This window comes from Aristolochia californica, unplaced genomic scaffold (assembly GCF_029961685.1).
Source record: "Aristolochia californica isolate CCGP_79_NKW_82.1479 unplaced genomic scaffold, dmAriCali1.0.hap1 SCAF_9, whole genome shotgun sequence".
NCBI classification, from domain to species: Eukaryota; Viridiplantae; Streptophyta; class Magnoliopsida; order Piperales; family Aristolochiaceae; genus Aristolochia; species Aristolochia californica.
Window position 1 is genome coordinate 23,282,771 of NW_027182290.1, and position 27,353 is coordinate 23,310,123.

Here is a 27,353-nt window from a genome sequence, read left to right on the forward strand (position 1 = left end):
GAAACCACGCCATGACTTCCCCGGCAAACACCACCATGAGAAGCTCACAGGTAATACTATCGGCCTCAGCTCTGCTGTTGCTACTGCTACTGCTTCCTACCTGCAAAGCTGCCATCCAGTGCAGCGATGTGGTCAAAGACCTCACCCCCTGTATTAAGTATCTGAGCAATGGGACCGGAAATCCTCCCTCTGCATGCTGCACTGGAGCCAATAAATTATCAAAAGCAGCTTCAACATCTGCAGATAGAAAGGCTGCTTGCAGTTGTATCCAAACAGCTGCAAAGAAGATAAATCCCAATGATGCAGCAGCTAAAGGCCTTGCAGGCAACTGCGGGATCACCTTGCCTTTCACCATTTCTAGTAACATGGACTGTTCCAAGTACGTTTCATCCGCTCTGTAAAATTCCTTTACTGTGTTATCCAGATATGAATTTGCTCATGGCCCCTATTTGTTGCAGAGTCAGCTGAAAGTAGCCAACAGAACGAGTAGAGTGGATGGCAAGTCATCCTCTGGAGAACGCCAACCAGGTCAAGCTTACATTGGATCCGACAATGTGGCTCTCATACGATATTATATCTAATATAAAGTATGAACTATGTATGTCACTCTGTGCAATCAGAGGTCTAATAACGATGATGCATTAGCTAATATTACCATTACATGCCCGCATTATAACACAGACAACATCATGTTATTCTACTCTGTGTGAGCCCTTTACAATCAATCGTTCGTAGTACAACAGTCCATATTTGTCGCTTTACTGGAAACCTTGAATAGCAATCATGGAAATAAGGGCAGCAGCGTGCTAATCAAGAGGATAAAAAGTAGAAAGTAAAATTACTCTTGGTGGTAAAGCAAAGTTCTTGGCCTCACCCTTTCAAGCATACACTTATGTCTCCAATGAGTGAAACAGTCATGCGAAACCATATTTCATCCACCGTGTCCTATAAGCAAAATCAGCAAATTCCTATTTCACCTTGTCGATAATAAAAATAATACAAAAGCCTCCGCTCGAAATTTCTTTCTCGTTATCTGAGCCAAAAGTCCAACCTGCCAACAAATTCATGAGCGTGCTGCAACATGTAGCTATGAGTGCAAACACAAACATGTCTTCTCTTATTGGAAAAAATACAAACGCTCAATGGACCACGGTCCTACTCCTTGGCCCTGGAAAGATGAGTCATGAAATTCTGTTTAGGTTACAGAAAGAATAGGAAAACCCCACAAACAGATGTGCAATCACAGTTGGTAAGAAATTTCTCAACAAAAATTCCTAAACCTACATCTGACATAATCTAATATAAACCCACTATGAACTATAGAGACTAAATGTGGTAGGACCAACCTGGTCATATATGAGTCATCGACTGTGTTGATAACTATCCGGTCTCCAATTTTAATAAATGGTGGTGCCTAGAAAATCATCAAGCAATCTAATGATGTTAATAGACAACCAAAGGCAATAGGCAATAATGGCATCATCAGGAACAGAAAAGAATACAAAGAAGCTAAAGAAGCCATTCCCTGTGTAATTACAAACTGAAATACCTAAAGTTAGAAATTTGTCATTTTTAATGCAAAAAACAACCATATTAACAGAAGAATACAAAAAATATATATTCTAACAACACTGATCCAATAATACTACAGTGAGATTAGAGAGAAAAAATAATATTACCAGCACTGTCAATCCATTGTCAAGTAAAACCCTTTTATACCTGCATTTATAAGCAATTAGGAAATAAGCGCGTTAAGTTATAGAAAATGCTAAAGGATTATTCAAATGTTACAAAAGAAAAGAATTATAAAGGAAATATAAGCCATGCTGAAGATAAGGACTTCCAAGTATATCATTCACAGTTGCCTTTCACCTCCCCACTTTACTCTTTAGAAGCATTTCATGGGTCAAAGCTTTGGATATTTGAAGAGTATTTTATTCTTATTAAGAATATACCATATATGAATAAATTGAAAAACATAATCTATGCATAGTCAACTGAAAATGCAAGCAAACTCCTTTGTATATTCTATTAAATTTCACATTTCATCCATAATCTTATGAAAATTTAAAGTTTCAGCCGGCACCAACCCATACAAGAACAAAAATCAATTGCGCCAAAAAAATAAAACTTGTGTGAGTAGACTGTGAAAGTGACAAGAACAACACAAAAACTGAAAGAGAAAAATAATACATAAAAGAAAATAAATATGACAACAAGCAAAACTGCAAAAAGAGAACAATAAAAAAAAAAAAAAAAAACAGCGAAAAAGACACTAAGGATAGAGGCAAGCTTGGAATAGAGTTAACTAAAGGAGACAGATAATCCCATGGTATGTAGCATCTTATTTCTCCTCATGCCAACATGTTAGGATTTGATACATGAGCCCTTCTTTTACACCAGCCCTCTAATTTTTTAACTCCACTGCGATGGCATTCTTTAAGCCTTTCTAACCACTTCAAAAAATTTCCTTAGTATTTATTAAGTGAGATAAGCAATAAAAAGTCTAAACTGCCCTTAGGTAATAATAACTAAAGAGCAAAATAACCAGAAAATTGATATATATAACTTGCCCAAGCCTATACTTTTCTGCCACTCCCCCTCTAACTGGATGGTATGTATCATATACTCTGAACTTGTCACATATTTATAGAATCACAAACCTAACAAGACCTTGGTAAAGAAGTCTGCAAGCTGATCTTCAATATTGTTCGAGAATTAATTTCAAAGTTCTCTATGTAATTTTTTTTATTGTCTTTTCTTTTCTTTCAACTCATGTTGGGAGCACTATTGCCATATGTACTTTAAAGGTTTTAGTATAAATATTACATTTGAGGAAGGGTGATTTACTTTTGCCCTAATCTCCTCACTTTGCTTTCACCTTCATCTCTCTCTTCATCTCACGCTCATCTTCTCTGCCGCTTTTCTTCTTTCTCTCACTCTCTCTCACACCTCATCTTTCTCTTCACATACAAGAAAACCAAGCACTCGAAGGAGTATACGAAGGAGTATACACCCATGACACAAGACTATACTTCCTGTCACCGTTCGGTCCTCCCCACAGAAATCTCATTTTGAGTAGTTCAATTTTTTTCCGGACAGAAGCAGGGCATCGATATAATGAGAGGAAATAAATTGGGATACCGTGCAGGCAAGACTTAATAAGAACAAGCTTACCTGCTTTGGAGAGAAATCTTCCTCTCCAAGAAGCCAGACGGCCCTCCAGACACTCAAACACAGGATGCCAAGAGCTTTTGGAAGGCAAAGCAGATGACAGAGGGAGGCCCAGATAGGTACAAGGAGGTGTAGCAATTTTGCATCCCAGATAACACGCCGTAGAGTTCAACACATTAGGATCAATATTGAAGCCAGTGATGGAGGATTTTCTCCAGCTTACCTTTTGTCCAGATGAGAGTTCAAATAAGTTAAGCAAGGCTTTAATATGAAATATTTCGTTTATTGTTCCTTCACCAGAGAGAATGGTATCATTAGCATATTGAAGGAGGGCAATATCTTGATTGGGGTCATCAAAGATGGGGCTAAGCCAACCAGCATTTTTTGCAAGATGGACCATAGACGCCAGGTATTATGTAATGAGAGTGAAGAGGAAAGGAGATAAAGGGTTCCCTTGCCGAATGCCTCTAATTGTGTTAAAAAAACCACAAGGTTTTCCGTTAACAAAGACAGAGTATGACACATTAGAGATACAACTTCTCATCCAGAATTTTTAGTGGGTCCCAAAACCCATTTTGTCAAAAAGCTGGTCAATTAGTTTCCAATTGACACGATGGAAGGCTTTTTCAAAGTCAAGTTTCAGGACGAATCTGGGCAACTTTGATTTTTTGAAGGAGTCTAGGAGTTCATGGGCTGCCAATGCTGAGTCGAATATTTCAACCACAAATAAAAGCACTTTGACAAGGATTAATGATCTGAGGCGGTTGGCAAGAATTCGACCTATGATTTTTGTAAAAACTAGTGGCAAGGCTAATAGGTCTAAAATCTTGGGGAAGGGCTGAGTTGGATTTTTTTTGGAATTAAAGAAATGAAAGAGGCACCAACTGCTTTGTGAGTGATACCAACTTGGTGGAAATTTTGACCAAAGGCATACACATCATTTTTTTACAACTCCCCAGAATATGTGATAGAACTCACCATTGAAACAATCTGGACCAAGGTCTTCGTCCTAAGGAAGGCCAAGAGAGGCCAGATCAATTTCTTCAGGACTAAAAGGGCGTTCTAGTTCATTTGCATCAGAAGAGGAGATACGCTTATATTTAAGCTGGTATAGCGTAGGACGGTTGAAGTATTCCTCGAAATAAATATCTAAAAAGAACTTGACAAGAATGTTAGATATGGAGGGGCTATACATGATCACCTGGTCTCCATGACAAAGAGATGTGATACAATTAGCCCTCCTCCTGGCCGAGGCAATAGCATGGAAAAATTTTGTATTTCCATCCCCCTCGGCCAACCAACGGATTCTAGCTCGTTGTTTCAAGTGCATAGTATCATTTCGAAGAAGATTTGAAAACTCAAGATTCAATTTATTTCTGAAATGTAAATCAAGAAAAGAAAGGGACCTTTGCTCTTCGAGGAGATCAAACTCAGATAAGCAGTGGCGGATTGAATCTTTCCGAGAGGCAGCAGCAGCATGGTGGTTAAGAGAGCATGTGCAGATCTTCGTCTTCAAGGCTTTGAGTTTAAAGGGGAGCGACCAACCCGAGTTAGGGTGATGAGAGAGTTCTTGCCATCATACAACAAGATCAAAATTGAAGGATTCATCAAGGATCCAGGAGTTCTCAAATCAAAACAGAGATCGACCCCAAGTTGGGGGGGTGTATTGATTTGAATCGGCCAATGATTGGAGCCAATTTTATTGAGGACTTGGCCTGACATGTTGGGGAAAAGATGGAACCACTCATTATTTGCAAAGAATCTATCAAGTTGGGAGAGGACAGGGGGGTTCTGGCCATTTGACCGAATGCATTTTTTTTCAGAGAGTGGGATTTCAAAGAGTTCAAGGCTTCAAATGAGATCCGAGTGGGCTCTCATTGTGGAAGAGGTTCCAATGGCAGGAGGGCATTTTTCAGAACATCGAAGAAAGGCATTGAAATCCCCAACAAGAAGCCAAGGCAGGTCCCAAAGTTGGATGAGGAGGATTTCTTCCCAAAAAGAGCCACAGTCATTGTGGCGAGTTGGTCCATAGATGCCAGCTAGGGCCCAAAATGTCCCCAAGGATCGGTCCCAAAAAAAGATACCGATAGAGAATTGGCATGGCTGAGTGAGAGTGGCTTAAACTGAATTTGGGCCATTCACATCAACCTTCGCCCATTCAGGGCCCGAATCATACCAAAGATCACGAGCGACAGAATTATCAAAAGATGGTAACTTACTTTCAACCAATATTACAATATTTGGTTTATATTCAAAAAGGGCCACCTTGATAATCGCTCGTTTAGAGCGCAAGTCGATTCCTCTGACATTCCATGAGAGAACAATCATTGAGGGGGGTGGGGTGAGATCCTCCTCAGGGCATTGGAGATAGTCGTGGTAAGATTTTCAGAATTCCCACGCTAACTTTGTCATTTCCTCGAATTCCTACAGAGGGTACTTGTGCTCTTGATCTTTGAGAAACTGGATGAAGTTGTCTTAAACCTCAATCTAGGAGATTTGAGAGAAATTTGCCAGATAATCAGGTCTTGGAAGGAGGGGATTGGGTGGAGGACTTTTAGGAGTGCTTGGTTTTGGTGGGCTATTTTCATTTTTCTTCCTTCTGGAATAAGTGAAATCAAAGGGGGTGATGGGAGGCTTTCTTTTCAGAGTTCTTCTGAAGTATGTGAGATTAAAAGGGGAGTTGGGAGATTTTTTGGCGGAACTTGAGGCCCCCATTGGATTATTAGACTTGGGCTTAACAGTCGTCAGAGGGGTTGGACAAAGAATGTGGGGGGAGAGGGTATTTAAACAAACTGGCAGTGCCATTCAATAAGATTAGGACAATCCTTGGGGTTTGAGACCCACCAATCTTCTACATCATAGAAGGATCCCGAGTCTGACGGAAGGGTGGGGGATTGCCTTATGGAAGTACTAAGTGGACTATTTTGGAAGTTGGGGACTTGGTGGCTCGATGTGGGTGGGGTGGCAAGAAATTTTGAGTGTGTGTGTGATGACATATAGATAGAGTCAAGTTCGAGACAATTGAAACAATCTCCCATCCATCGAAAGGACAAGAGTCAGAAGGATCAGGAAGGTTCAGATCGCAGAAAATTTTCAAAATTTTTTTCTGACTGGATGGCGGCGGGATAGGGGAGGTTTGTGTTTTCGGGGAATGCGTAAGAGGCACAGTACTTGAGTGGGGTAAGGTCGCATTGGGAAGGGGGGGAGGGGCCTTTTTTCAAAGCTCAGGGGAGGACCATTGATCAAGGGGAAGATATTCCTCGAATCAGGGCAGGTGGCGGAAGAGTCGAGGAGGTGGAGAGGGCGGCGCTTGAGGTGGATATCTGAGTAGGTAAAGGGGCTGCTAGAGTAGGGGGTTGAGAGGGTATGGATCAGACAAGTGTTAGGGGCGAGGCTCAAAGAGGAGGGATTGGTGATCTGATGGCACAGGATTCGGGGGGGTAGGGGTGTGGGGAGGAGTTCAAGGATGGTGCGGGGAGAAGATTTCTTAGAAGTTGGGCGATATCCACGCCATTGACATGTGGTGGGAAGAGGTAGAAGATTTGACTAAGGGCGATGGTAGAGGTTTCGATGTGATAGGTAGTGTTGATCTAGCTGGTGACGTGTTTGGGATGGTTTGAGTGTTCAAGTGAGGTGTCAGGGCTAGGGCAAGTAGGGATATCGAAGTTGAAAGGACATGGGATTCAAGGGGGTTGGTGTTCGGAGAATGTGCGAAAGGGAGATTTTTTGGGACATCTTTCGGGAGATTCTAGAAATTACCTCAATTTTATCTTGTATTTGGTCTCACATTTCGAAATCCATAAATTATGCAGTAGAAGTGCTTGCCAAGCAGGGAGCTACCCTACAATCGCTTGTTGTAAGGGATCTGATCCCTCCTCTTTTTGTAATTTTTCTCTTGTTAATATCAATACATCTTTATCAAAAAAATAAAAAATCAAGTCAATGAATTATTTCTCTTTTCCAGTAATTCAACAATCAACATTTTAAATAGACCAATAGACATAAAATAAAAATTGAATACCCTCCAATGAAGTGGTGAAAGTAAAGGGGATGAGTCATACTGGGGAGCAGCAGTTAAGCCCTTGGTATTAGGTTGAGCTTCAGCAACAGTACACGTCACACGTGTTGGAACAGATGCAGACATAGGTTTTCCATCATAGATTTGCAATGTAACTGTCATATCCTCTGTTTGCCATGTGTCACAAATTTAGTTCCACAACCAACATTTTGCAATATCCATCAATATGCATTCAACAACATTTGGTTGAATTAAATAAAGAACTGCACAAGTAAATAATTGTCAACCTTTTTTTTTTTAAAATGATGCTGAATTTTATTAAGACAAAAGCTCAAAAGAGCAAATAACAAAGGGGGGAAGCCTTCCCAAACAATGAGAGATTGCTGGGAAGTTCCGAATTTTGCCAATTTATCAGATAAAGAGTTGGCTGATCTAAGAATGAGATTCCAATTACAATGAATAGATGACAGAATGTCAGCAATACAATCAATGATTGGCCAGTGGCGCCACAGGGGGGAGCTATCTTTTGAACACCAATTGATGATAGTCTTTGAGTCTCCTTCAATAATTAAAGGTGAGAAGCATGAAAACCTAACTTTTTTTTTATGAATAGAATATGCATAGAAATATCACTAGAAGGCAAGTAGATTCACCTGATGTTTTTTTTTTAGAAAAATGTGTAAATGTATTACAAATGAAGAGAGGATACAAAACTTTGATAGCTAAAAAAGACTTTCCTCCACGACAAGATGTTGGAGGGAAACACCCTTTTTCGCTTGAACGTCGGCTAAGTAATTAGCAGATCTAGGAACATGATTCCACTTACACTGTAATGCAGAAATTAACTTACAAACTTCGTCAAATAACTCCCAATGATGCCAAGGAGGTTGGAAGGCTTCGTGCACTAGTTGATAATGACTTTAGAATCACCCTCAACTAAGAGGACACCTTCCTTTTTTTGCTTGAATAGTTTCAGCCCGTTGTACAACCCATGTAGCTCAGCACTTGTAGAGTCAGAAATATCAATTGGGCCCGCATATGTAAAAAGAAGGTTTGCATTTTTATCATGAATTACTCCACCATATCCAGCCGGTCCCGGACATCCAAGGACACTTCCATCAAAATTTAGTTTAAAATGGCCAGAAGGGGGTTTAGACCATTCAACCATTTCTAGATTTTTTGCCGGAAATGACATTTCTGCAATAGTTCGCCAATTTCCACGCAAGTTTGCCCCTTGTAAATCACAGAATTCCTTTCATAAAAGAACCCAAGAAGATACTTGCCCGACAATTCTATCACATAGAATTTTCCAAGGGAGAGACTTCTGATTAAATTTTCTATTGTTTCTTTCTTTCCATAAAATCCACGCTACGTGCCCAACACAACAAGATATTAATATTTTTCCCAATTTAGGGAGATGTGCGCTGACCAGAGTGAGGATTGTGTTATGTTAATCTTGCGATGGCCAGTATAGAATTCCTATTTTGTTCATCAAATTGGTCCAGATCATATGAGCATATTCACAATGCAATAGGGTGTGATCTACGGTTTCAGGAGACATATTGCAGAACGGGCATAGAGGATTTGGAACATTAGTCCCTCGTCTTTGTAAAGCGTCTGAAGTTAGAATTTTCTTATGGCAAATAGTCCAGATAAAGAACTTTACGCGAGCAGGAATATGAAAGGACCATGCGAAGGCAGCTGGATGTGTTGCTTGGAGTGTCTAGCCCGAAATCATGTGGTGATACGCAGAAGCGGTAGAAAACATACCTTGCTTGTTTGGCATCCAGATAAGTGTATCGGATGAGCTTTTTATTTTCACTTCGAAGAGCTTTTTTACCAAGTCAGTTGCTTCCAGAGCTTCGATGTCATTCAACGCTCGCCAAAGATGTAAGTTCCCATCGCTCGAGGCCTGCCTATGGTCTAAAACCATCGAATTATGAGTTCTTGATAGTTGATGAATACATTCATGGCTGTCCTTGATGCAGCTTGAGCCAAGCCACCAATCCGTCCAGAACAAAGTTTTCCTGCCGCAACCTATATAGCATTTGACCGCAGACTTGAAGATAGGAAGGAGTTAGGCTATTTTCTTCCATACGGGCGATAACTTGTAAAGTCTCCCCCCATCCATCCACCACCCATTGTCTTTCCCAGATTTGATTTTTACCATTTGGCGCCATAACAGATTGGGTTGCATGTTGTATTTCCATATCCACTTCAAGAGCAAGGCCTTGTTCGTTGTAGCAATGTCCCGAATCCCGAGCTCTCTCCCCCCCCCCCCCCCCCCCCCCCCATAATAATAGGTTTACAAACATCTCCCCATTTTACAAGATTATATTTTTGTTCCCCATTTGGCCCATCCCATAAGAATCTTCTTTTTAAAAGCTCTATTCTATCCCTAATAGAGGCAGGACAATGATACAAAGATAAAAAATAAGACAGAATACTATGTAGGCAGGACTTAATAAGAACCAACTTACCAGCTTTGGATAAATATTTCCCTTTCCAAGAAGCGAGACATTTTTTGAGACGCTTTTCGAGACGTTCAACAACTGGGAACCAAGCGTTCTTTGTAGGCAATAGCGGAGTCAGAGGCAGGCCTAGATAAGTGCTTGGAAGAGACGCAACCTTACAGCCCAAATAACTCGCCATCGAATTGAGAACAGAGGATTCAATATTAAATCCAAAGATTGAAGTTTTAGCCCAGCTTACCTTTTGACCAGTGGTTAATTCAAAAATGTTCAACACTGCTTTCATGTGGGAAACTTGTCTCATGGAACCTTCTCCAAAAAGAATTGTATCATCAGCATATTGTAAAATATGAATGTCTTGGTTCGGATCTCCTGAGATAGGATTTAACCAACCCGAACGTTTTGCAAAACGGAGCATTGAAACAAGGTACTCACCAATGAGAGTAAAAATGAATGGGGATAGTGGGTCTCCTTGTCTAATCCCCCTAGAAGCTTTGAAATAGCCATGTGTTTTCCATTTCCTAGGACAGAATAAGAAGGAGAAGAAATACAACTCCTCATCCAAAATTTCCACCTTGTGCCAAAACCCATTCGGTCAAAAAGAAAATCAACTAGTTTCCAGTCAACCCGGTCAAAAGCTTTCTCAAAGTCAATTTTCAGAACAAACCTTGGCAAGGATGATTTTTTTAAAGAATCAAGGAGTCCATGAGCAGTCAGAGAAGAGTCCAGGATATTCCTATCTCGGATAAAAGCACTTTGACAAGGATTGATTACTTGGAAAGGATGGCTTTTAGCCGATTTGCCAAGAGACGCCCAATGATTTTATATGAACTGGAGGTGAGGCTAATGGGACGAAAGTCTTTGGGTGGCTCCGTATTTGACTTTTTTGGAACAAGTGCAATAAAAAACGCACCGATTCCACAATGAGCTACCCAATGATTTTATATGAACTGGAGGTGAGGCTAATGGGACGAAAGTCTTTGGGTAGCTCCGTATTTGACTTTTTTGGAACAAGTGCGATAAAAAATGCACCGATTCCACAATGAGCTATTCCCACTTAGTGAAAATTGTGAATGAAAGCACCGATATCATTTTTAAGAGGTCCCAAAAACAATGGTAAAACTCACCATTAAAGCCATCTGGTCCAAGGACTTTATCTTTAGGCAAGCCGAGGACAGCCCGTTCAATTTCTTCTGATGAGAAAGGTTTTTCCAATTCTGCAGCATCTTTAGAAAAGATACGCTGGAATTCGAGCTGTTGGACTCTCTGTCTTCTGAAACAATCTTCTGAGTACAGTTCTGTGAAGTACTTCACCAAAAGGATAGAAATGTAGGTTCTATCTGTTATCACTTGGTCTTCATAACAGAGAGCAGTGATACGGTTAGTCCTCCTCCTGGCCGAAGCGATGGAATGGAAAAACTTTGTGTTTCCATCTCCTTCGGTCATCCATCGAAATCTAGAACGTTGTTTCCAATGAACAGACTCTGATCGAAGAAAACTCAAATATTCTAAGTTTAAATGATTTCTAACAAGTAAATCAGAAGGAGAGATTGTTCTTCAAGTAGATCTAGCTCAGAGATGCGGCGGCGAATCGATTCTTTCCGGGAAGCAGAAGATATTCAGTGATTTTTTTCCCATAGTCTGATCTTTGCCTTGAGGGCTTTGAGTTTCAGAGGGAGAGCCCATCCCGGGTTCGAATGATTTTCCTGCTCGAGCCACCAGGTTTTGCAGGAATGAATGAAAGAATCAGTCAATAGCCAGGCATTCTCAAAGCGAAAAGGAGATCGTTCCCAATTTGTATTGATTTGAATAGGCCAATGGTCACATCCGATTTTATTGAGGACTTGATCAGAGATGTTAGGGAAAAGTAGGTTCCATTCATTGTTGACAAAAAATCGGTCCAGCTTAGACAAAACCGGGGTGGTCTGACAATTTGTCCAAGTGAATTTTTTCCCTGAGAGAGGAATCTCAGAGAGACCTAGACTGCTAATGAAGTCAGAAAAGGCTCTCATTGATGATGAGGTTCTGGTTGCAGGAGGGTTTTTGTCTGAGCAGAGAAGCGTCGCATTGAAATCTCCTCCTAGAAGCCAAGGGAGGTCCCATGATGGGACGAGTTGGAAGACTTCCTCCCAGAAGGGTGCCTGGTCTCGGTGTCGAGTAGGCCCATAGATGCCGGCTAGCGCCCATGAAGTTCCAAGGTTGTGATCAAGGAAACGGAGACCGATTGAGAAATGACCCGGTATAACGGAAATTGCATCAAATGATTTTGGATCTCAGATGACAACTATGTCACCGAAATGTCCAATTGCATCAACATTGGCCCACGCATGATTAGAGTCATACCATAAGTCACTGACAAGAGAGTAGTCAAAAGACTGCAGCTTTGTTTCAAGAAGTATAGTTATTTTTGGTTTAACATCAAAAAGGCTGCTTTGATGAGGGCTCACTTAGACAGAGAGTCGAGCCCTCTAACATTCCAAGACAGTACAATCATGTAGAATGGGGGGTGGTGATATTCTGCGCCACCTTACCCGCTTCAAGGTAGCCTGAACAGAAGATTGTTGCCAGCTCCGTCATTTTCGAGAAATCCTCCCGTGGGAAGTTTTGTTCTTGCTCCAGCAGAAACAGGAGAAGATCATCCCGCGGATTGGGAGCAATGGCCATGGTTGGGGTGGGGTTTGGAATTAGAGTTGGTGGGAGGTCGGACCAAGTGGGGGGGATTTCAGAGGGGAAGGTTGGAGGAAGTTCGAACCAATTAGGGGGGGTTTCCATGGGGAGGACTGGAGGGGAATTTAAAGTGGGAAAAGGTGGGGGGGTGGTAGCTTTAACTTTGCCTTTTACTTTATTTTTCCTCCTGGAGTAAGTATAAGTGTAAGGGGTTGTGGCATATTTTCTTTCGGCTTTGGTCTACGGGGTGGTGGCGGGGGGTTTTGTTTCGGGGGTTGAGGTCTCCATGGTGTCAGGGTATGGTTTGAGAATTCGAAGGGGGGGTGGGGCAGAGAATGGTGGGGGAGTGGATATATAAAGTGGTTGGCGAGTTGTATGTGGGATCGAAGTCCCAGGTGGAGTTTGCGTTGTTGGGATTCGAAATAGAGAGGGATGGAGGGGAGGGGCTTGACGGGGCTCGAGGAGAATCTGCATTTTGGGAAACTTGTATCAAAGGGGAAGGGTCTGATGGGATGGTGAAAAGAGGTACGGGAAGAGGGATGATTTGATGCGGGTGGGTCAAGGGGGAGATGTGAAAGTGGCAGGTCTCAAAGAGGTCGATGTGATCAGGTGGGGGATAGCCGAAGTTGATAATCCTCGGGGAGTGCAGATTGCAGAGGTGGCATATGAAAGAGTTGAGAAAGTCCGGCGGGGGGTAATCAAGAATGGTGGTCCCCGGGATGCAAGGGGTTTTGGGTAGGGTGGCGGATGGAGGGGCGACAGAGCTCGGGTGGTGAAATTGGGGGAAGTTTAAATACGATGGGACGAGAGGTCGGCGTGATCAGGTGGGTGTCTGTGGGGGTTGGGGGGACTTCGGAATTGGTGATATCGGGGTTGGCATATAGAAAGGGTATGACTGCGGTGGATGTGGAGTTTGAAAAGGTAATTTTTGCTGGTTGAAAGAGACTGGCCGGGAATCGAGGCTGCCAGGAGTGATTCGAAGGTGAGATAGGTATGGGCTTAGCATGGGGGGTTGTGGTTTGACGTGGTGATGATGGCTCTCGGGAAATGGAGGGGGTGGTTTGACGTGGTGATGATGGCTCTCGTGAAATGGAGGGGGTGGTAGCTGGGGAGGCGGGGTTTCCTTGGGTTGTGTGTCTCGACGTGACAGAGTTTGATGGAAATGGTGATGAGGGGGTAGTGTGGTTTATGAGAATAGGATAAAGGGTGCTGACAGTGGTTCTGTCAGGTGATGATGGCACTGGGGACATGGCGAGAGTTGTGGAAAAAATATAGTTGTCAGCTAATGGTTCCGGCGGAGGGCCATCTTAAAATATCTTTTCAAAGAGATTTGTTTTTGGGGCTGGTGACAGGTAGACGGCGGCTTTTTGGGAGGCCCGACTAACAGGTGGTGGCACTGTGGTCGAGGGTATTGGTATTGGTGGGATTTTTTCGGCTCGGGCATTTAATGGGTCATTCAAAAGCGGTAGTGAGGGGATTTTTTTGAGATTTGTTTTGTGGTTTGGATTTGAAGTTTGGGACTGAATTCGTTTCGGAACCCATGTCTGATTGGACTCCGAGTTATGTTTCCGAGTTGGCTGTGTTGGGTGATTCGACTCAGCCTGAGTCAGACATCGGGAGGTTTCTTCCGAGTTGAAAAATTCTGCCAAGAGGATTTCCGGGTCTCCAAATTCCATGGAGACCCATGCTGCGATTTTTCCGCAAGAGATGTGAAAAAATTGTAAACCACTTACCAGTGATTTTGGCCGGATGAAGATTTTCTCCTTGTGGAGATTCGCTGGTTGGCTTTCAGCCCAGATGAGTTCTCCGAAAATGTTTGTGAGGCATTCCAGAGTATGCCTGCAACGAATTTCCACCGGAAGTCCTTTGATGATCACCCATTGCCCCAAAAGGGGGGCTATGAGTTCTGGTCTCCAATTCATCATGTGTAGGATCGGGGATTCAGTCTCTGTCTTCAGTGAGTGTATTTTCCGACGATCCTCCTCCGAATTAAAATTTATTATCCACCTTCCCTCGTGAGCTTTGGTGATTGCTTGGGGTATGATATTTCGCTTTTGTATCCATTCATGGATTTGCTCGCTGGTAAAAAAAAAATTTGGGACCTCTATGACCGCTGCCAGGGCCATTTTACGAGTGCCCTCAATTTTGATGTGGGTTGGCAGTGAGATGGAAAACTGGTTTTTGTGCAGTGAGGTTTAAGGGAAGGGTGTTGGTGATAGACAGTTGTTTGGGGTGATCTGAGCTGTTTTTAGTGGAATATCAAGCAGAGGTGAAAAGTTTGGATTTTGTTGGTGTGAAGTGCTTGGTTTTGAGTGGATTTTTTCAGGTGTGGTTAATTGCCGAAGTGTTTGGTCAAACCGTTTCCATCCCATGCCAAAATTTGAAAGTTGTGGTAGGTATATCATACCCATAATCAACGGGCCACGTCTCTGGGTGATGACGCATTCAAGTAATCCACCGTGATACATACCCGGTGAAGAGTGATCTGCCGTATCTTCTTCCCGTGGTGCTCAATTGGATTGTCCCGAAGATGTCTAGGAAAGAGTCAACTGCGGAGATCGAGAGGGAGATGTAGGATTTTTTCTTCCCTTCCTGTGTATGTATCTAGATTGCTTCCCCACTCTTCTCATTCCTTTTCCGAAAGGTTAGCTTGGCTTTTCCTTTCCGGAATTCGTATCTTGCCAGGTCCTCCACTAGAATCCTTCGCCGTGAGGTTCTCGAAATGACAATTTGCCATTTCGCTCCTGAGCTATCTTTTGCTTCGCTTTTTCCTTCTTCCTCCTTGTCTTCTTCTTCCAGTTAATTTTTTTGTCGTTGTTGTTGCTGCTGCTTCCCCAGACTAGTTCGATCATCGCCCCGTCCTATGCACTGTTTTACTAGAAGAGATGGGTCAAAGGGAATGGTCGTTTGATTTCTCCGTTTCCCAGTTGGTAGGTGGGAGGGAGTTACTCCTTGGGCGACCCCCATCTCACTCGCTCTCTACTTTTTTTTATCAACAATGCTCAGATTCACCTGATGTTGCAACTCAAGATAGGAAAATATTGTTAAGTTGTGGAACCTAATTAACGTTTTTTTTTTAAATGGCCTAATTAACGCCTTACGCAGAGTTGGCACGTGGATCGACCTTGTATATTGACTACTGTTTCATTAAGGGTAGTTTGGGGATTTCACACTTGTATTACGGTTGCCCTAATTTCTCTTTATATTTAGGGGCACCGTTGTTAGGGTTATCATCGAGAAGGATCATCAGTTGCGGCAGAGAGATGTTAGAGAAAAACACTTGTGTGCGTAATTTTTCTTGTAAACTACTTCATCATCATAGTGAATTATTGCAGCAGCGAAAGACAGGACGTAGTCTCACCTTTAAATGAACCTGTATAAATCTTGTGTTTTTTGTGTTTGATTTTTTTTTTCTGAGATTATTATTGCTCTCGTTAGTATTGAATTAGGGCATCTAATTCCTAACAAGTGGTATTAGAGTTTGGTTTGTGATTGAGAGCAATGGCTAGCGGAGAAGGATCAGCACTTGGAATCAACAAATTTGATGGTATGGATTTTGCATTCTGGAAGATGCAGATTGAAGATTATTTGTACAGTAAAAAGAGGCACACACCACTTCACATCAATGGCAACACATCTGAATGAGTTTAGCACGATTGTCAATCAATTGACCTCCGTTCATATTAAATTTGACGATGAGGTTTGTGCCTTAATTCTTTTGGCATCTCTGCCAAATTGTTGGGAGCCTATGAGGGTTGCAGTCAGCAATTTTGTAAACAACAGGAAGTTGATCTTTAATGATGTTCGGGATACTATTATTGCTGAGGAAGTTCATAGAAAGGACTTTGAAGAATCGTCGACATTTAATTTTGCCCTAAATGTCGATACTAGGGCAGGAACTTCGAGAGGAATTCCAACAAGGGCAACCGTAGATTGAAGTCAAGGAATGGAATAAGCAAATTCAAATTCGGAAGGAATGGGGAATGTTGGAATTGTCGCAAGTCTGGTCATACAAAGAAGAACTACAGAGCACCAAAGAATGATGAAAAGAAAAACAATGCTGCGGATGCGGTGACTGAAGAAGTACAAGATGTTTTACTCTTGTCAATTGAAAGCCTTATTGACTCTTGGGTATTAGATTCAACAGTTTTTCACACCACTGCACACCGCAAGATCATGGAGAATCATGTTGCTGGAAATCATGGGAAAGTATATCTTGCTGATGAAAAACCTTTGGATATAGTCGGTATTGGTGATATCAGTTTGAGGATGTTAAATGAGTCAGTGTGGAAAATTGACAAGGTGAGACATGTGCCAAAATATGTGCATAATTTTATCTCAGTAGAGCAACTTGATGATGAAAGACATAGTGTGACTTTTAAAGGTGTTGCCTGGAAAGTCACTAAAGGAACCATGGTTGTTGCACAAGGAGTTAAAACTAGAACTATATACATCACTTCTATTTGTAGGGACACGGTCGTTGTTGTTGTTGATGTTGTTACTAATTCTGATTTGTGGCATTATAGGCTTGGTCACACAAGTGAGAAGGGGATGAAAATGCTTCAGTCCAAAGGGAAGCTACCAGGGTTGAAATCTGTAAACAACAATTTGTGTGAAGGTTGTATATTTGGCAAGCAGAAAAGGGTTAGCTTTTCTAAGGCTGGAAATGAGAGAAAGACAGCAAAATTGGAGTTAATTCATGCAAATGTGTGGGGACCTTCAAGTGTTACCTCCCTTGGTGGTTTTAATTACTATGTTACATTTATTGATGATGCAAGCAGAAAAGTATGGGTTTATTTCCTAAAAAAAATCTGATATCTTTGATGCTTTCAAGATATGGAGAGTAATGGTTGAGAATGAGACAAATTTGAAGGTGAAGTGCATGCAGTCAGATAATGGGGGAGAATACATATGTGATGATTTCAAACGGTATTGTACTGATAATGGAATCAAGATGAAGAAGGCCATCCTTGGAAAATCTCAATAGAATGGTGTGGTTGAAAGGATGAATAGGACTTTGAACGAGCGTGCTAGGAGCATAGATTACATGCAGGATTACCAAAAATGTTCTGGTCTGAGGCTATTAGCATTGCTGCCTATTTGATCAACAGATGTCCTTCAACACCATTGGATTGCAAAATACCAGAACAGGTTGGAGCGGCAAAGAGACCTTTCTTTCTTGAAAGTGTTTGGTTGTGTTTCTTATATCCACATTAATTCTACTGTTAGAAGTGAACTTGATGCTAAATCCAAGAAATGTTTCTTTATTGGCTATGGTGGTACCGAGTTTGGTTATCGCTTCTAAGATTACCAAAGTCGTAAGGTTTTCGGGAGCAAGGATGTGATCTTCAATGAAGGTGCCCTTTATAAAGACAGGTTGAGAACAGATTCTGAGGGCACAAATAATGAAGCTAAGAAGTCTGAAGTGATTCAGTTGAGAGATCTTCCAGTTATTGAGATGGAGAATATTGTTCAGGAAGACCAGGAAGACCAGGAAAACATAACCCCAGAAGTAAATCAAAACATTCCTGTGACTAAAATCAGGAGATCAACCAGAACTAGCAGACCACCACAGAGATACTCCCCTACGTTGAATTATATTTTGTTGACTGATAAAGGTGAACCAGAGAGTAATGAGGAAGTCTTGCAAGTTGATGAATCAATCAAGTGGGAGTTGGCCATGAGGGATGAGATGGATTCACTGTTATCCAATCAAACATGGCAGCTGACCGAGTTAAAAAAAAGGGAAGAAGGCTTTGCAGAATAAATGGGTTTACCGAATAAAAGACAAACATGATGGCAGCAAGCGGTACAAGGTAAGACTAGTAGCAAAGGGTTTTCAACAAAAAGAAGGCATTAACTACACTGAGAATTTCTCTCCAGTAGTGAAATTGACTACTATTAGAACAAAGCTTGGACTAGTGGCAAATAAAGACTTGAATTTAGAGCAATTGGATGTAGAGAGTTTTTCTTCATGGTGATTTGGAGGAAGAAATTTACATGATGCAACCACAAGGTTTCAAAGCACAGGGAAAGGAGAAAATGGTGTGCAAACTTCAAAAGAGCTCGTATGATCTTAAATAGGCTCCAAGACAGTGGTATAATAAGTTTGACACCTTTATGAATAGTAATGGTTTTTTGAGGTGTCAGGCAGATCATTGCTATTATGTGAAGAACCTTGATGATTCCTACATCATTTTACTGCTATATGTTGATGACATGTTGATTTCATGTGCTTACAAACAGGAAATACATAAGTTGAAAAGGGAGTTGTCCAAGAAGTTTGCAATGAAGGATTTGGGTGCTGCAAAACAAATCCTTGGGATGAGGATTACTAGGGATACTGATGTCTTGCACTGTCACAAGAACAATATGTGAAGAAGGTGCTAAGCAGATTCAACATGAATGATGCAAAACTAGTGAGTACTCATTTGGCTAGTCACTTTAGGCTATCTAAGGAGCAGTCACCTTCTACAGAGCAGGAGCGAGCCTACATGGCCAATGTGCCTTATGCTTCTGCTATTGGCAGTCTCATTGGTGTGCACTAGACCAGACATAGCTCATGCAGTGGGAGTTTTTTTTTTTTTTTTTATGAAATATAAACTTCATGCAGCGGGAGTTGTGAGTAGATATATTGTTTTTTTGAAATGTGTGAGTAGATATATGAATAATCCAGGTAAACAACATTGGGAAGCAGTGAAGAGGATTCTCAAGTATTTGAGAGGCACTGCGGATTTAGCCTTATGTTTCAGAAAGTCAGACTTGGGATTACAGGGTTATGTAGATGCTGACATGGCTGGAGACATTGATGGCAGGAAGAGTACTACTAGATATGTATACACATTGAGTGGTACAACAATTAGATGGATCTCTAAGTTGCAGAAGATAGTTGTTCTTTCTACCATTGAAGCAGAATATGTCATCGTGATCGAAGCTAACAAAGAGATGGTATGGTTGCAGTCCTTCTTAGAAGAATTAGGTCTCAAGCATGGGAAGAATGTGTTGTATTGACAGTCAAAGTGTTATTCATTTAGCAAAGAACCTTGTTTATTATGCTAGAACAAAGCACATACGGGTACGTTATCACTTCATTAGATCGGCTCTGGAAGATGGAGTCTTAGTACATGAGAAGATTCAAGGGAGTCAAAATCCGGCTAATATGTTGACGAAGACTGTTATAATTGAGAAACTGAAGTTGTGTGCAACTTCAATTGGAGTTCTATCTAAGGATTGAGAAGTTGTTGCCGCTGCAAAGAAGCTATTGATGAAAGATTAGTCTCCAAGTGAGAGATTATTAAGTTGTGGAGCCTAATTAACACCTTACGTAGAGTAGATACGCGGATCGACTTTGAATATTGATTGGTGTTTCATTAAGGGTAGTTTGGGGATTTCACACTTGTATTGTGGTTGCCCTAGTTTTTTCTTTATATTTGGGGGCGTTGTTGATATGGTTATCATCGAGAAGGATCATCAGTTGCGACTGAGAGACGTTAGAGAAAAACACTTGAGTGTGTGCGATTTCTCTTGTAGACTACTTCATCATCATGGTAAATTATTACAGCGGCGGAAGGCAGGACGTAGTCTCACCTTGAAACGAACCTGTATAAATCTTGTGTTTTTCATGTTTGATTATTTATTCTTCTACAATAATTATTTCTCTCATTAGTATTGAATTAGGGCATCTAATTCCTAACAAATATCAAAAGCAAAAACCAGTATCACATACTAGGAGCATCAATACATTATAGAGTGTCTGGAAGTGAATCCAATTCCGTGTCAACTAGTGGCAGAGCAAGAAACCTACTAAAGACTTTTTTATTAAGAAAGAGCCTACGGCATTGAAGAAAATAATAAAATTACCTAAACTGATCAACGTAATAATATTCTATGGAGAACAACAATAGGCAAGAGTTGCTGCTATTCTAAACTCATTAAACATCAAAGCAAGCATATGCAGAGGAGAAACCCACAAACTCACATGTAAAAATAGTTTTGCAACATGCAATCCATCAGAGAGGTTATGCAAAGTAACTGAAAAAATCATGATAGTTGAAAGGTTCTTCATAACCAATATGGAGGTTGAGGAAGACAAAGAAGTGCTATGGTCGAACTTAGTCCAACAGTTGGTAAATATTATTCCAACCAGATGTTGTTACAACCAGATGTTACAATCAGATACACTCCACCTTGCTCACAGCAGCCTGCCTAATACCAGAGTTACAGCAAGCTGGACTCAACAGCAAGAGGTGTTCCAGTTGAACCTTCTTTAAGTTAGCAGTATGTATCATATTGCAATGAAGTTGGAAAATAGACTCAAATACCTTTTAAGTATGCAACAGACTTGCCAAACAGGTCTTTGTTCACTTCCAATTGCTCAAACGTGTTTGGCCTAATCAAGTACCAGAAGAAACCTCTTCACTGTCTTTATTGTGTCCATAAATATCTAGTCAGCTTACAATAAAGAATATAAAATAAAAAAGAACCAAGAACCCACTCCATTATCATGACAGAGTCTCCTTCCTGATACAAGTATGTGTAGAACTTCTCCTCAACAAAAACTCCTGCATGCATGTACCAGGAAAGGCAGATTATTCTTTATAGCCCAATATTCTAAACAGCATCTAATTAATATAAAAATAAATAAACCAAAAGAGCCAGAGAGAGGGAAGAGAGAGAGATGACAAAGAAAAATAAGTATCAGAAGACGTTCTTCTTTCAAAATGGAGAGATCAGTGTCCAAAAGATTGAAGTCAACTTGACCACAGACATGTAAAATCAGCAGGAAAGCAGATGATGCTGGTCTGCAAAAAAAGGTTCAAAATAACCAAGCACAAATTCCTTGCAACTATATTTTTAAAAGATCTGGTCCCAGCTATCTAGGTGCACAGAGACATACTTTCAATTGCCTCATCCGTACGAAATCTCTCAGTGATCTTGTTCCCCGTATCAACATCACGAAGCTCCACCTGTTAGACAAAAATACATCTACAGTAACGTCACCATTAAATTTAGCAGATTGCTGGAAAAAATATTGCTGAAGTATTAAGTAAGAGGCTCTAAAGTAAGATCAGATTGGGAACAACAATGAAGGTTATAATTAGGTCTAACTTTTGCTCTCTTCTAAAGACCTAGAAAGAGTAAATTGATAACAAGGTTTCTATAAAGACCAACAACCCTAAAACTCAAGAGAAATGTATTGCTAAAAAAACATACGAATTTTTTAAGTATACAACATGACTTTTTTTTTAAATGTCAAAATGACATTTTTTGAAAAATGATGAGAATATATCACAACAATTAGTTTTCTTAAAATTTGTGAGAATATTTTATTTTATTGAAATGTCAGGGTCTATTACATCATCTAGAGCAAAGTCAGAACCATTTTGAAACATAAGAACTTGCCTGATGAAAAATAAGGGCAAAGCAAGAACTTCATAATCTTTGCAAACTACCTGAATGGTGGCACCCCCTCTTCCGTGCTGCGTATGTTGTGCTTTTAGAACCTGTACAGCAAGCAAAAATGAGGCACCTTATCATTTGCCCATACGTGCTAAGGGTATTTTTATCCGCTTCATTACCTGATAAATGCGCCCTGAAAAAAATGGTGCCATCCAAATTGTCAAGTAGAGGATCAAATTGGGGCTGGTAAGGTTCATTCTGTTACCCATTCCAATTAACAAAAATCAATTCCACTCATTGCTTTGTTCAAAACAGGTAAATGCTGCTAAATTACCAATTTATTTACCCAATAACCCTGTGGTAACCAGGTAACTGGTTGAATAAATGGGTAAATAAAATGTTTAAAATATCAGACAAAAATTCACAATGTAATTTTAAAAAACCTATAAATCAAGTAGAAACACTATAAAACATGTGAAATAATATTAATTGAGCATATAACTATGTTACTTTTACCTAAACATTCTTTAAGTTACGCCATCATTTTGCATAAGGAAAACTTTTGGAAATTTACATTTGGAGGGATCCAAAATTACAAAAAAAACTTTTATTATTCAGGTAATTGGTTAAAAAACAACCTTTAACCATATTTTTTCATAACAAACAGTGTGCAGGGATTGGGCCTTTGTCTCACTGGCCACATGGGCATTCCTAATATGAAGTCTTGGGGAGTAGTGTGAATGGAAGGGTAGAAGGTAGAACAGTAACCAGGTAGAATAAAAAGTTTTAGAAAATATTGTTTACAGGGTAACTAGAGACAAACAGTGAAAAATCATACCTTTTCTTTGGATGACATTACCAAGCCTGACCTGCATTAAGGTGAATTAAAGGTATGAACTTTGACCAATTAAACAAAAAATGAAGTAAATGAAATTTATTTAACTCTAGCTAAGAATGGAGATTCCATGCAATCTCTTATAGTAACTGGAATGCTCCACTAATTGTGTTATTTTGTATTGCTTTCTTTATCAATAAAGCTCACCAGTTTAAAAAATTTAAAAAAAATGTCAATAATACTGTTTCAGAGATCAAAAGATGAAAATTAAAAAACAAAGAAAAAGTCTCAACACAGAGAAAAAGGATTGATGTGTACATCTGTTCCGAGCGCTTTAACTCCTCTTAGCTGTATGGCTGTCCAAGGAGTGAAGAGAGGTGAACATGACTCAGGGAGATTGGCGAAGCCTGAGGGCAAGGCAGCTGCTTTCTGGATGGGATCTCTACAATAATGTAAAGCGGCAGTACAAAGGGCTCTGGGGAAACGTCTTATCAGTGCATTCATCGGTTCTCTACCTTCTGAGAGAGCTTTCTGGTTCTTACCGTGTCTCTGACAGCCTCAGAGATGAAACAGTACGGAGAAAGTACGAGAAGTGGGGAGAGAGATGACAGAGAGTGAGACCTGAGACCCAGGATGTGCAAGGATCTCTAAATTCTATGCTCGGCTGTACCTACCTGCATTTGGCGGCACACAATAAGGAGACAACAAAAACAAAGTAAGAGAATGAGAAGAGAAAGGAAAATAAATGAATTTTTCCCTTGTTTGGGAGGGAAGAAATTATGGGAGAGAAAATAGAAGAGAAACATAGTTTTATCTTGTTTAAATGCACATAAAAGAGGAAAAGAAAATGGTGAAAAACTAAAATGAACTAAAAAAATAAAAAATCAAAAATCAAAAGCTCTCATTCACTATTATAAAAAAAACTACAAAAATGCTAATATTTTTCCTTTAGGAGGGGTTAGTCCACAATGAAGTGGAATGAATTCTCCCCGCATTACCTAGTTCATTAAATAATGGTGTTAGTGTAGAATAAATTACATTGAAGTGAGATTACACTATTTCATTCTCTCAGGCAAAAATTGCAGAAAGCTGATTCAACCCGATTTTCCAAATCAACCACCTGAATCAAGCGACGCGCGTTGCTTCTTCCCCCCCCCCCCCCCCTGAAAGGAAAAAATTATCGTCATTTCCCTTTTTCCTCTCCCTCTCCCTCGGCCTTCGTCTCCCGACAAATTTTTTCGCCCCATCTTCTTCCTGTCGTCTTCGCTCTTTCTGCTTTCTCTCGTTTTCACTCTCAATTTTCTCTCGGCATCGCTCGATTTTTTTCGCCCCCTCTTCTTCTTCTCTTCTACGCATCTCCTCTCTTTTCCCTCTCAGCCTCCCTCTCCCTTCTCATTCTCTCTTTTCTCTCTCGGCCTCCCTCTCCCTTCTCGTTCTCGCTCTTCTCTTTCCTCCCCCCCCCCCCCCCCCCCCTTCGATTTCCTTCGATTTAACCTATTCCGGTTTCGATATCCTTCAAATCCCTTCGATTTTCGACATTTAGACGTCGATTTCTTCGATTGGGCTTAGATTTCCCCATTTGGCGGTGGTTTTCCCAAAATTTCAGAAGGTAAGCCGAAAACCTATTTTTTTTCAACTAATTTAGTGTCATATTTGATTTAATTTTAATTTATGTGCGTAATTTATCTTGATTGTTGCCTAATTGTGGGATTTAGGGTTAGGATTTATGGGATTTAGGGTTCAATTTCGTCTTGATGGGGTTTAATTTCGGGATTAGAGTTGGGGTTTGAGACTTTCAGGGTTTTAAGGTCTAGGGTTTACTCTTTAGGTCTGGAATTAGGGTTTATGGTTTTTTTTTTAAAAAATAGGGTTCTCGATTTTTGGGGTGATAGTGTTTTAAGGGCTTAGGGTTTAGTGTTTGGGGCTTTTAGGGGTTTTAAGGTCTAGGGTTTATGGTTTGGGGTTTTAGGGGATTAAGGTCTAGGGTTTAAGGGTTTAAAGGTCTAGCATTTAGGGTTTGGGGCTTTTAGGGGTTTTAAGGACTAGGGTTTTAGGGTTTAGGGTTCTCGGTTAGGGTTTAGGATTTAGGGGGTTTAGTCCAATTCAAACAAGGTTGAGTCGCCTACACGGGCGTCTATTAGCCAAAAAAATCCGACCCCCATCACTGACGATGTACGGTTCGTACTGACTGCGAAGTCATATAGAGCTCTACAAGGGGTGTTCGGTGAATTTGGACTTGATGAGTTTGCTTTAGCTTTTGCATTGTTCTAGTCATATGCAATGAAATTAGTTCAATTAATTTTGAAATTTTTTAGAATGTTGTTGAATATGTTTGAAGTGTTATAGAATGCTCTTGCTACGTGGTGAGGAGATTTTGGTGTTATAAATATCCACCACATGGTATTTTGTTTTTTGTTGGTTGTGTTTTCGTGTGTCCCTAGTTACTACGACGGGTAATGGTTGTCTGATAAAAAAAAATTCCACGAGGACCTTTTAGGATTTAGATTATAAATGGTTGGAAGAAGACAACAAACTCCTAGATCATATGACATTTGGAACTTCGATGATAACAACAAAATGCTCGATCTCTTGGTTGAGCAAGTCAATATGGGGAACAGGATGCCCAATGGGGTTTGGAAGCATGAGGTGTATTTGGACTGTGTCAATAGGTTTAATGAAGGCGCAGCTAATAAAAAAATTATTGAGCAGCTCAAGAATCGAACAAGATCATGGAAGAAAACTTACCAAACAATAATGAGATGTCTCAACACTAGTGGGTTCGGTTGGGATGCAACCACACATCGAGTTACTGCATGTCATTCTGTATGGCAAGACTATATCAAGGTCAATAAATTATGATGTATTGAAAATCATTTTGTATGTTTTTCGCATTACTAGAACTCTATTCCAAGCCATCTAAATGATGTTTTATTCTTATAGGAGCATAAAGAAGCTAAAAAGTATAGACAACAAGGTTGTCCCCTTTTTGACAAATTGGCTTTGGTAGTGGGAAACTCAATAGCCATGGGGATAGTAAGTCAAAATGGCGAAGACATGTGCAATGATGTCCAGGATGATGAAGAAAATTCACGTTTGGACATGCTCGAGGATATCGATTTAGGTAGAGATACTCCTTCGCCATTCTTTACAGAGATTGAGTCGACACCTGATGAGTCTTGAAGTGCTAACCCGTCAACTTCAAGTCGTAGAAAGAGAACAAAAAAGTCCACCAATGACAGTTTCATGTTCCTTGATACAATGAACTCAATTGCCGCGGTATTGCATTAAGTTATAAAACCTATTACCGCCAGAGACAATTGGTATGAAGCCCTCACGGAAATCCCGGACCTGCCAGATGAGCTGATGTTCCGTGCTCCTCTATTGTTAGATACGCAAATGAAGAAGGACATGTTTATGAAGCTACCAGTGGAATGACGACTCAATTGGCTTAAATATCGTGCTAGTCAAATGTAGTCAATAGTTTCAAGTACACTATCTATTTTGGGACGATTGTTTTGAAGTTTAATTATGTTTTTTTTTAATTATGACATTATAAGACATATCATTGATAGATTATGAATGTTATTATGGTTAAGATTTGGGTTTTCATGATTGTTGTGTTTTTATTGTGTGGATGAATATTGTGGATGTGTGATTGGATATGATTTGGATATAGGTGTGATTGAAAATAGGTTATGATTGAAGATAAGGGTATGTTTTTGTGTTAGGAAGAAACAAGAATTATTTTTGGAGTCGTCATTGTGGTTGTGGTGATTGTATTTGCAGGTTTCCAAGGAAGACAAAAATAGGATTGTGAGTATGATAGCATTCACATGTCTTATGTACATGATGGGAATATACTATTTCAGCCATAGGTATAGACGTGCACTATATCCTTGTAGGATTGGTGGTCTGATTTATTTGGAAAAGATATTAGAGAAATCACCTGTTAAATTTTGAAAAGTTTACAGGATGAATCAAATTGTGTTTAAAAAAATGGCAGAGATACTTTATAGTAAAGGATTTTTATCACCCACAAAGACCATCTTAGTGAAAGAACAACTTGCATATTTTCTCCTAACTATTGGTCAACAACAATCGTATAGTGTCACAGCAGAGATGTTTGATAGATCAAACTGGACTATTAGTAGGTATTTCAATAAGGTGTTGAATGCTATTATCAAACTTCGGCCTTATTACATCAAACGGCCTTCAGAACGGACTCACTCGAAGATTTTAAACAATCCAATGTTTTATCCATATTTTAAGGTAACATCATTTGGCATCTAATGAACAATTCTAGATTAATATTTAGAGTTACTTTGTATTAATTGAAATGATATAATTAGGATTGTATTGGGGCTATTGATGGAACTCATATCAAAGCAAACATCCCACTTGAAAAATAACAAAGGTTCTGGAATAGAAAGGGTTATCTCTTACAAAATGTGATGGCAACATGTACATTTGACATGCAATTCACTTATGTACTTGTTGGATGGGAGGGATCAGCAGCTGATTCCCATGTACTGAAGGATGCGTTGACTCGCCGAAACCCTATATTTATACCTGAAGGTAAATAATATATCTTTATGTAGTAATTTTGTTCTATTTTATCTTTAATTATCTTAGGTGGAAAATATTTTGTACTGTAGGTAAATACTATCTAGTCGATGCTGGTTATGCAAATATGCCAGGATTTTTGGCTCCATATCGAAGAACTTGTTATCATCTACAAGAATTTGGAGACAACCTTCCTAGAAATGATAAAGAGTTATTCAACTGAAAG

At 40.2% G+C, this 27,353-nt stretch overlaps 1 protein-coding gene across 1 annotated transcript; it reads right to left on the reverse strand.

Moving 5' to 3' along the window:
* Positions 1–546: 546 nt before the first annotated feature.
* On the reverse strand, positions 547–23,316 carry LOC137941291 (uncharacterized). The gene is made up of 11 exons (XM_068786635.1): positions 22,883–23,316; positions 22,568–22,598; positions 21,909–21,922; positions 21,783–21,833; positions 21,227–21,296; positions 20,825–20,891; positions 20,652–20,719; positions 7,236–7,359; positions 1,680–1,719; positions 1,347–1,414; positions 547–1,168 (listed from the first exon to the last, which is right to left on the reverse strand). Exons 1-11 carry the CDS (start codon positions 23,066–23,068, stop codon positions 1,156–1,158), a joined length of 732 nt encoding a protein of 243 aa, XP_068642736.1. The 5' UTR covers positions 23,069–23,316; the 3' UTR covers positions 547–1,155.
* Between the last annotated feature and the right edge of the window lie 4,037 nt (positions 23,317–27,353).

Excerpts from the sequence above, each read along its gene's own strand:
- LOC137941291 (XM_068786635.1), bottom strand. The coding sequence starts at position 23,068 with ATGAATGCACTGATAAGACGTTTCCCCAGAGCCCTTTGTACTGCCGCT. Across the intron at positions 20,720-20,824 it reads GACTCTGTCATGATAATGGA|GCCAAACACGTTTGAGCAAT; the intron begins GTGGGTTCTTGG and ends GTACTTGATTAG. Across the intron at positions 1,415-1,679 it reads ACAATGGATTGACAGTGCTG|GCACCACCATTTATTAAAAT; the intron begins GTAATATTATTT and ends ATGATTTTCTAG.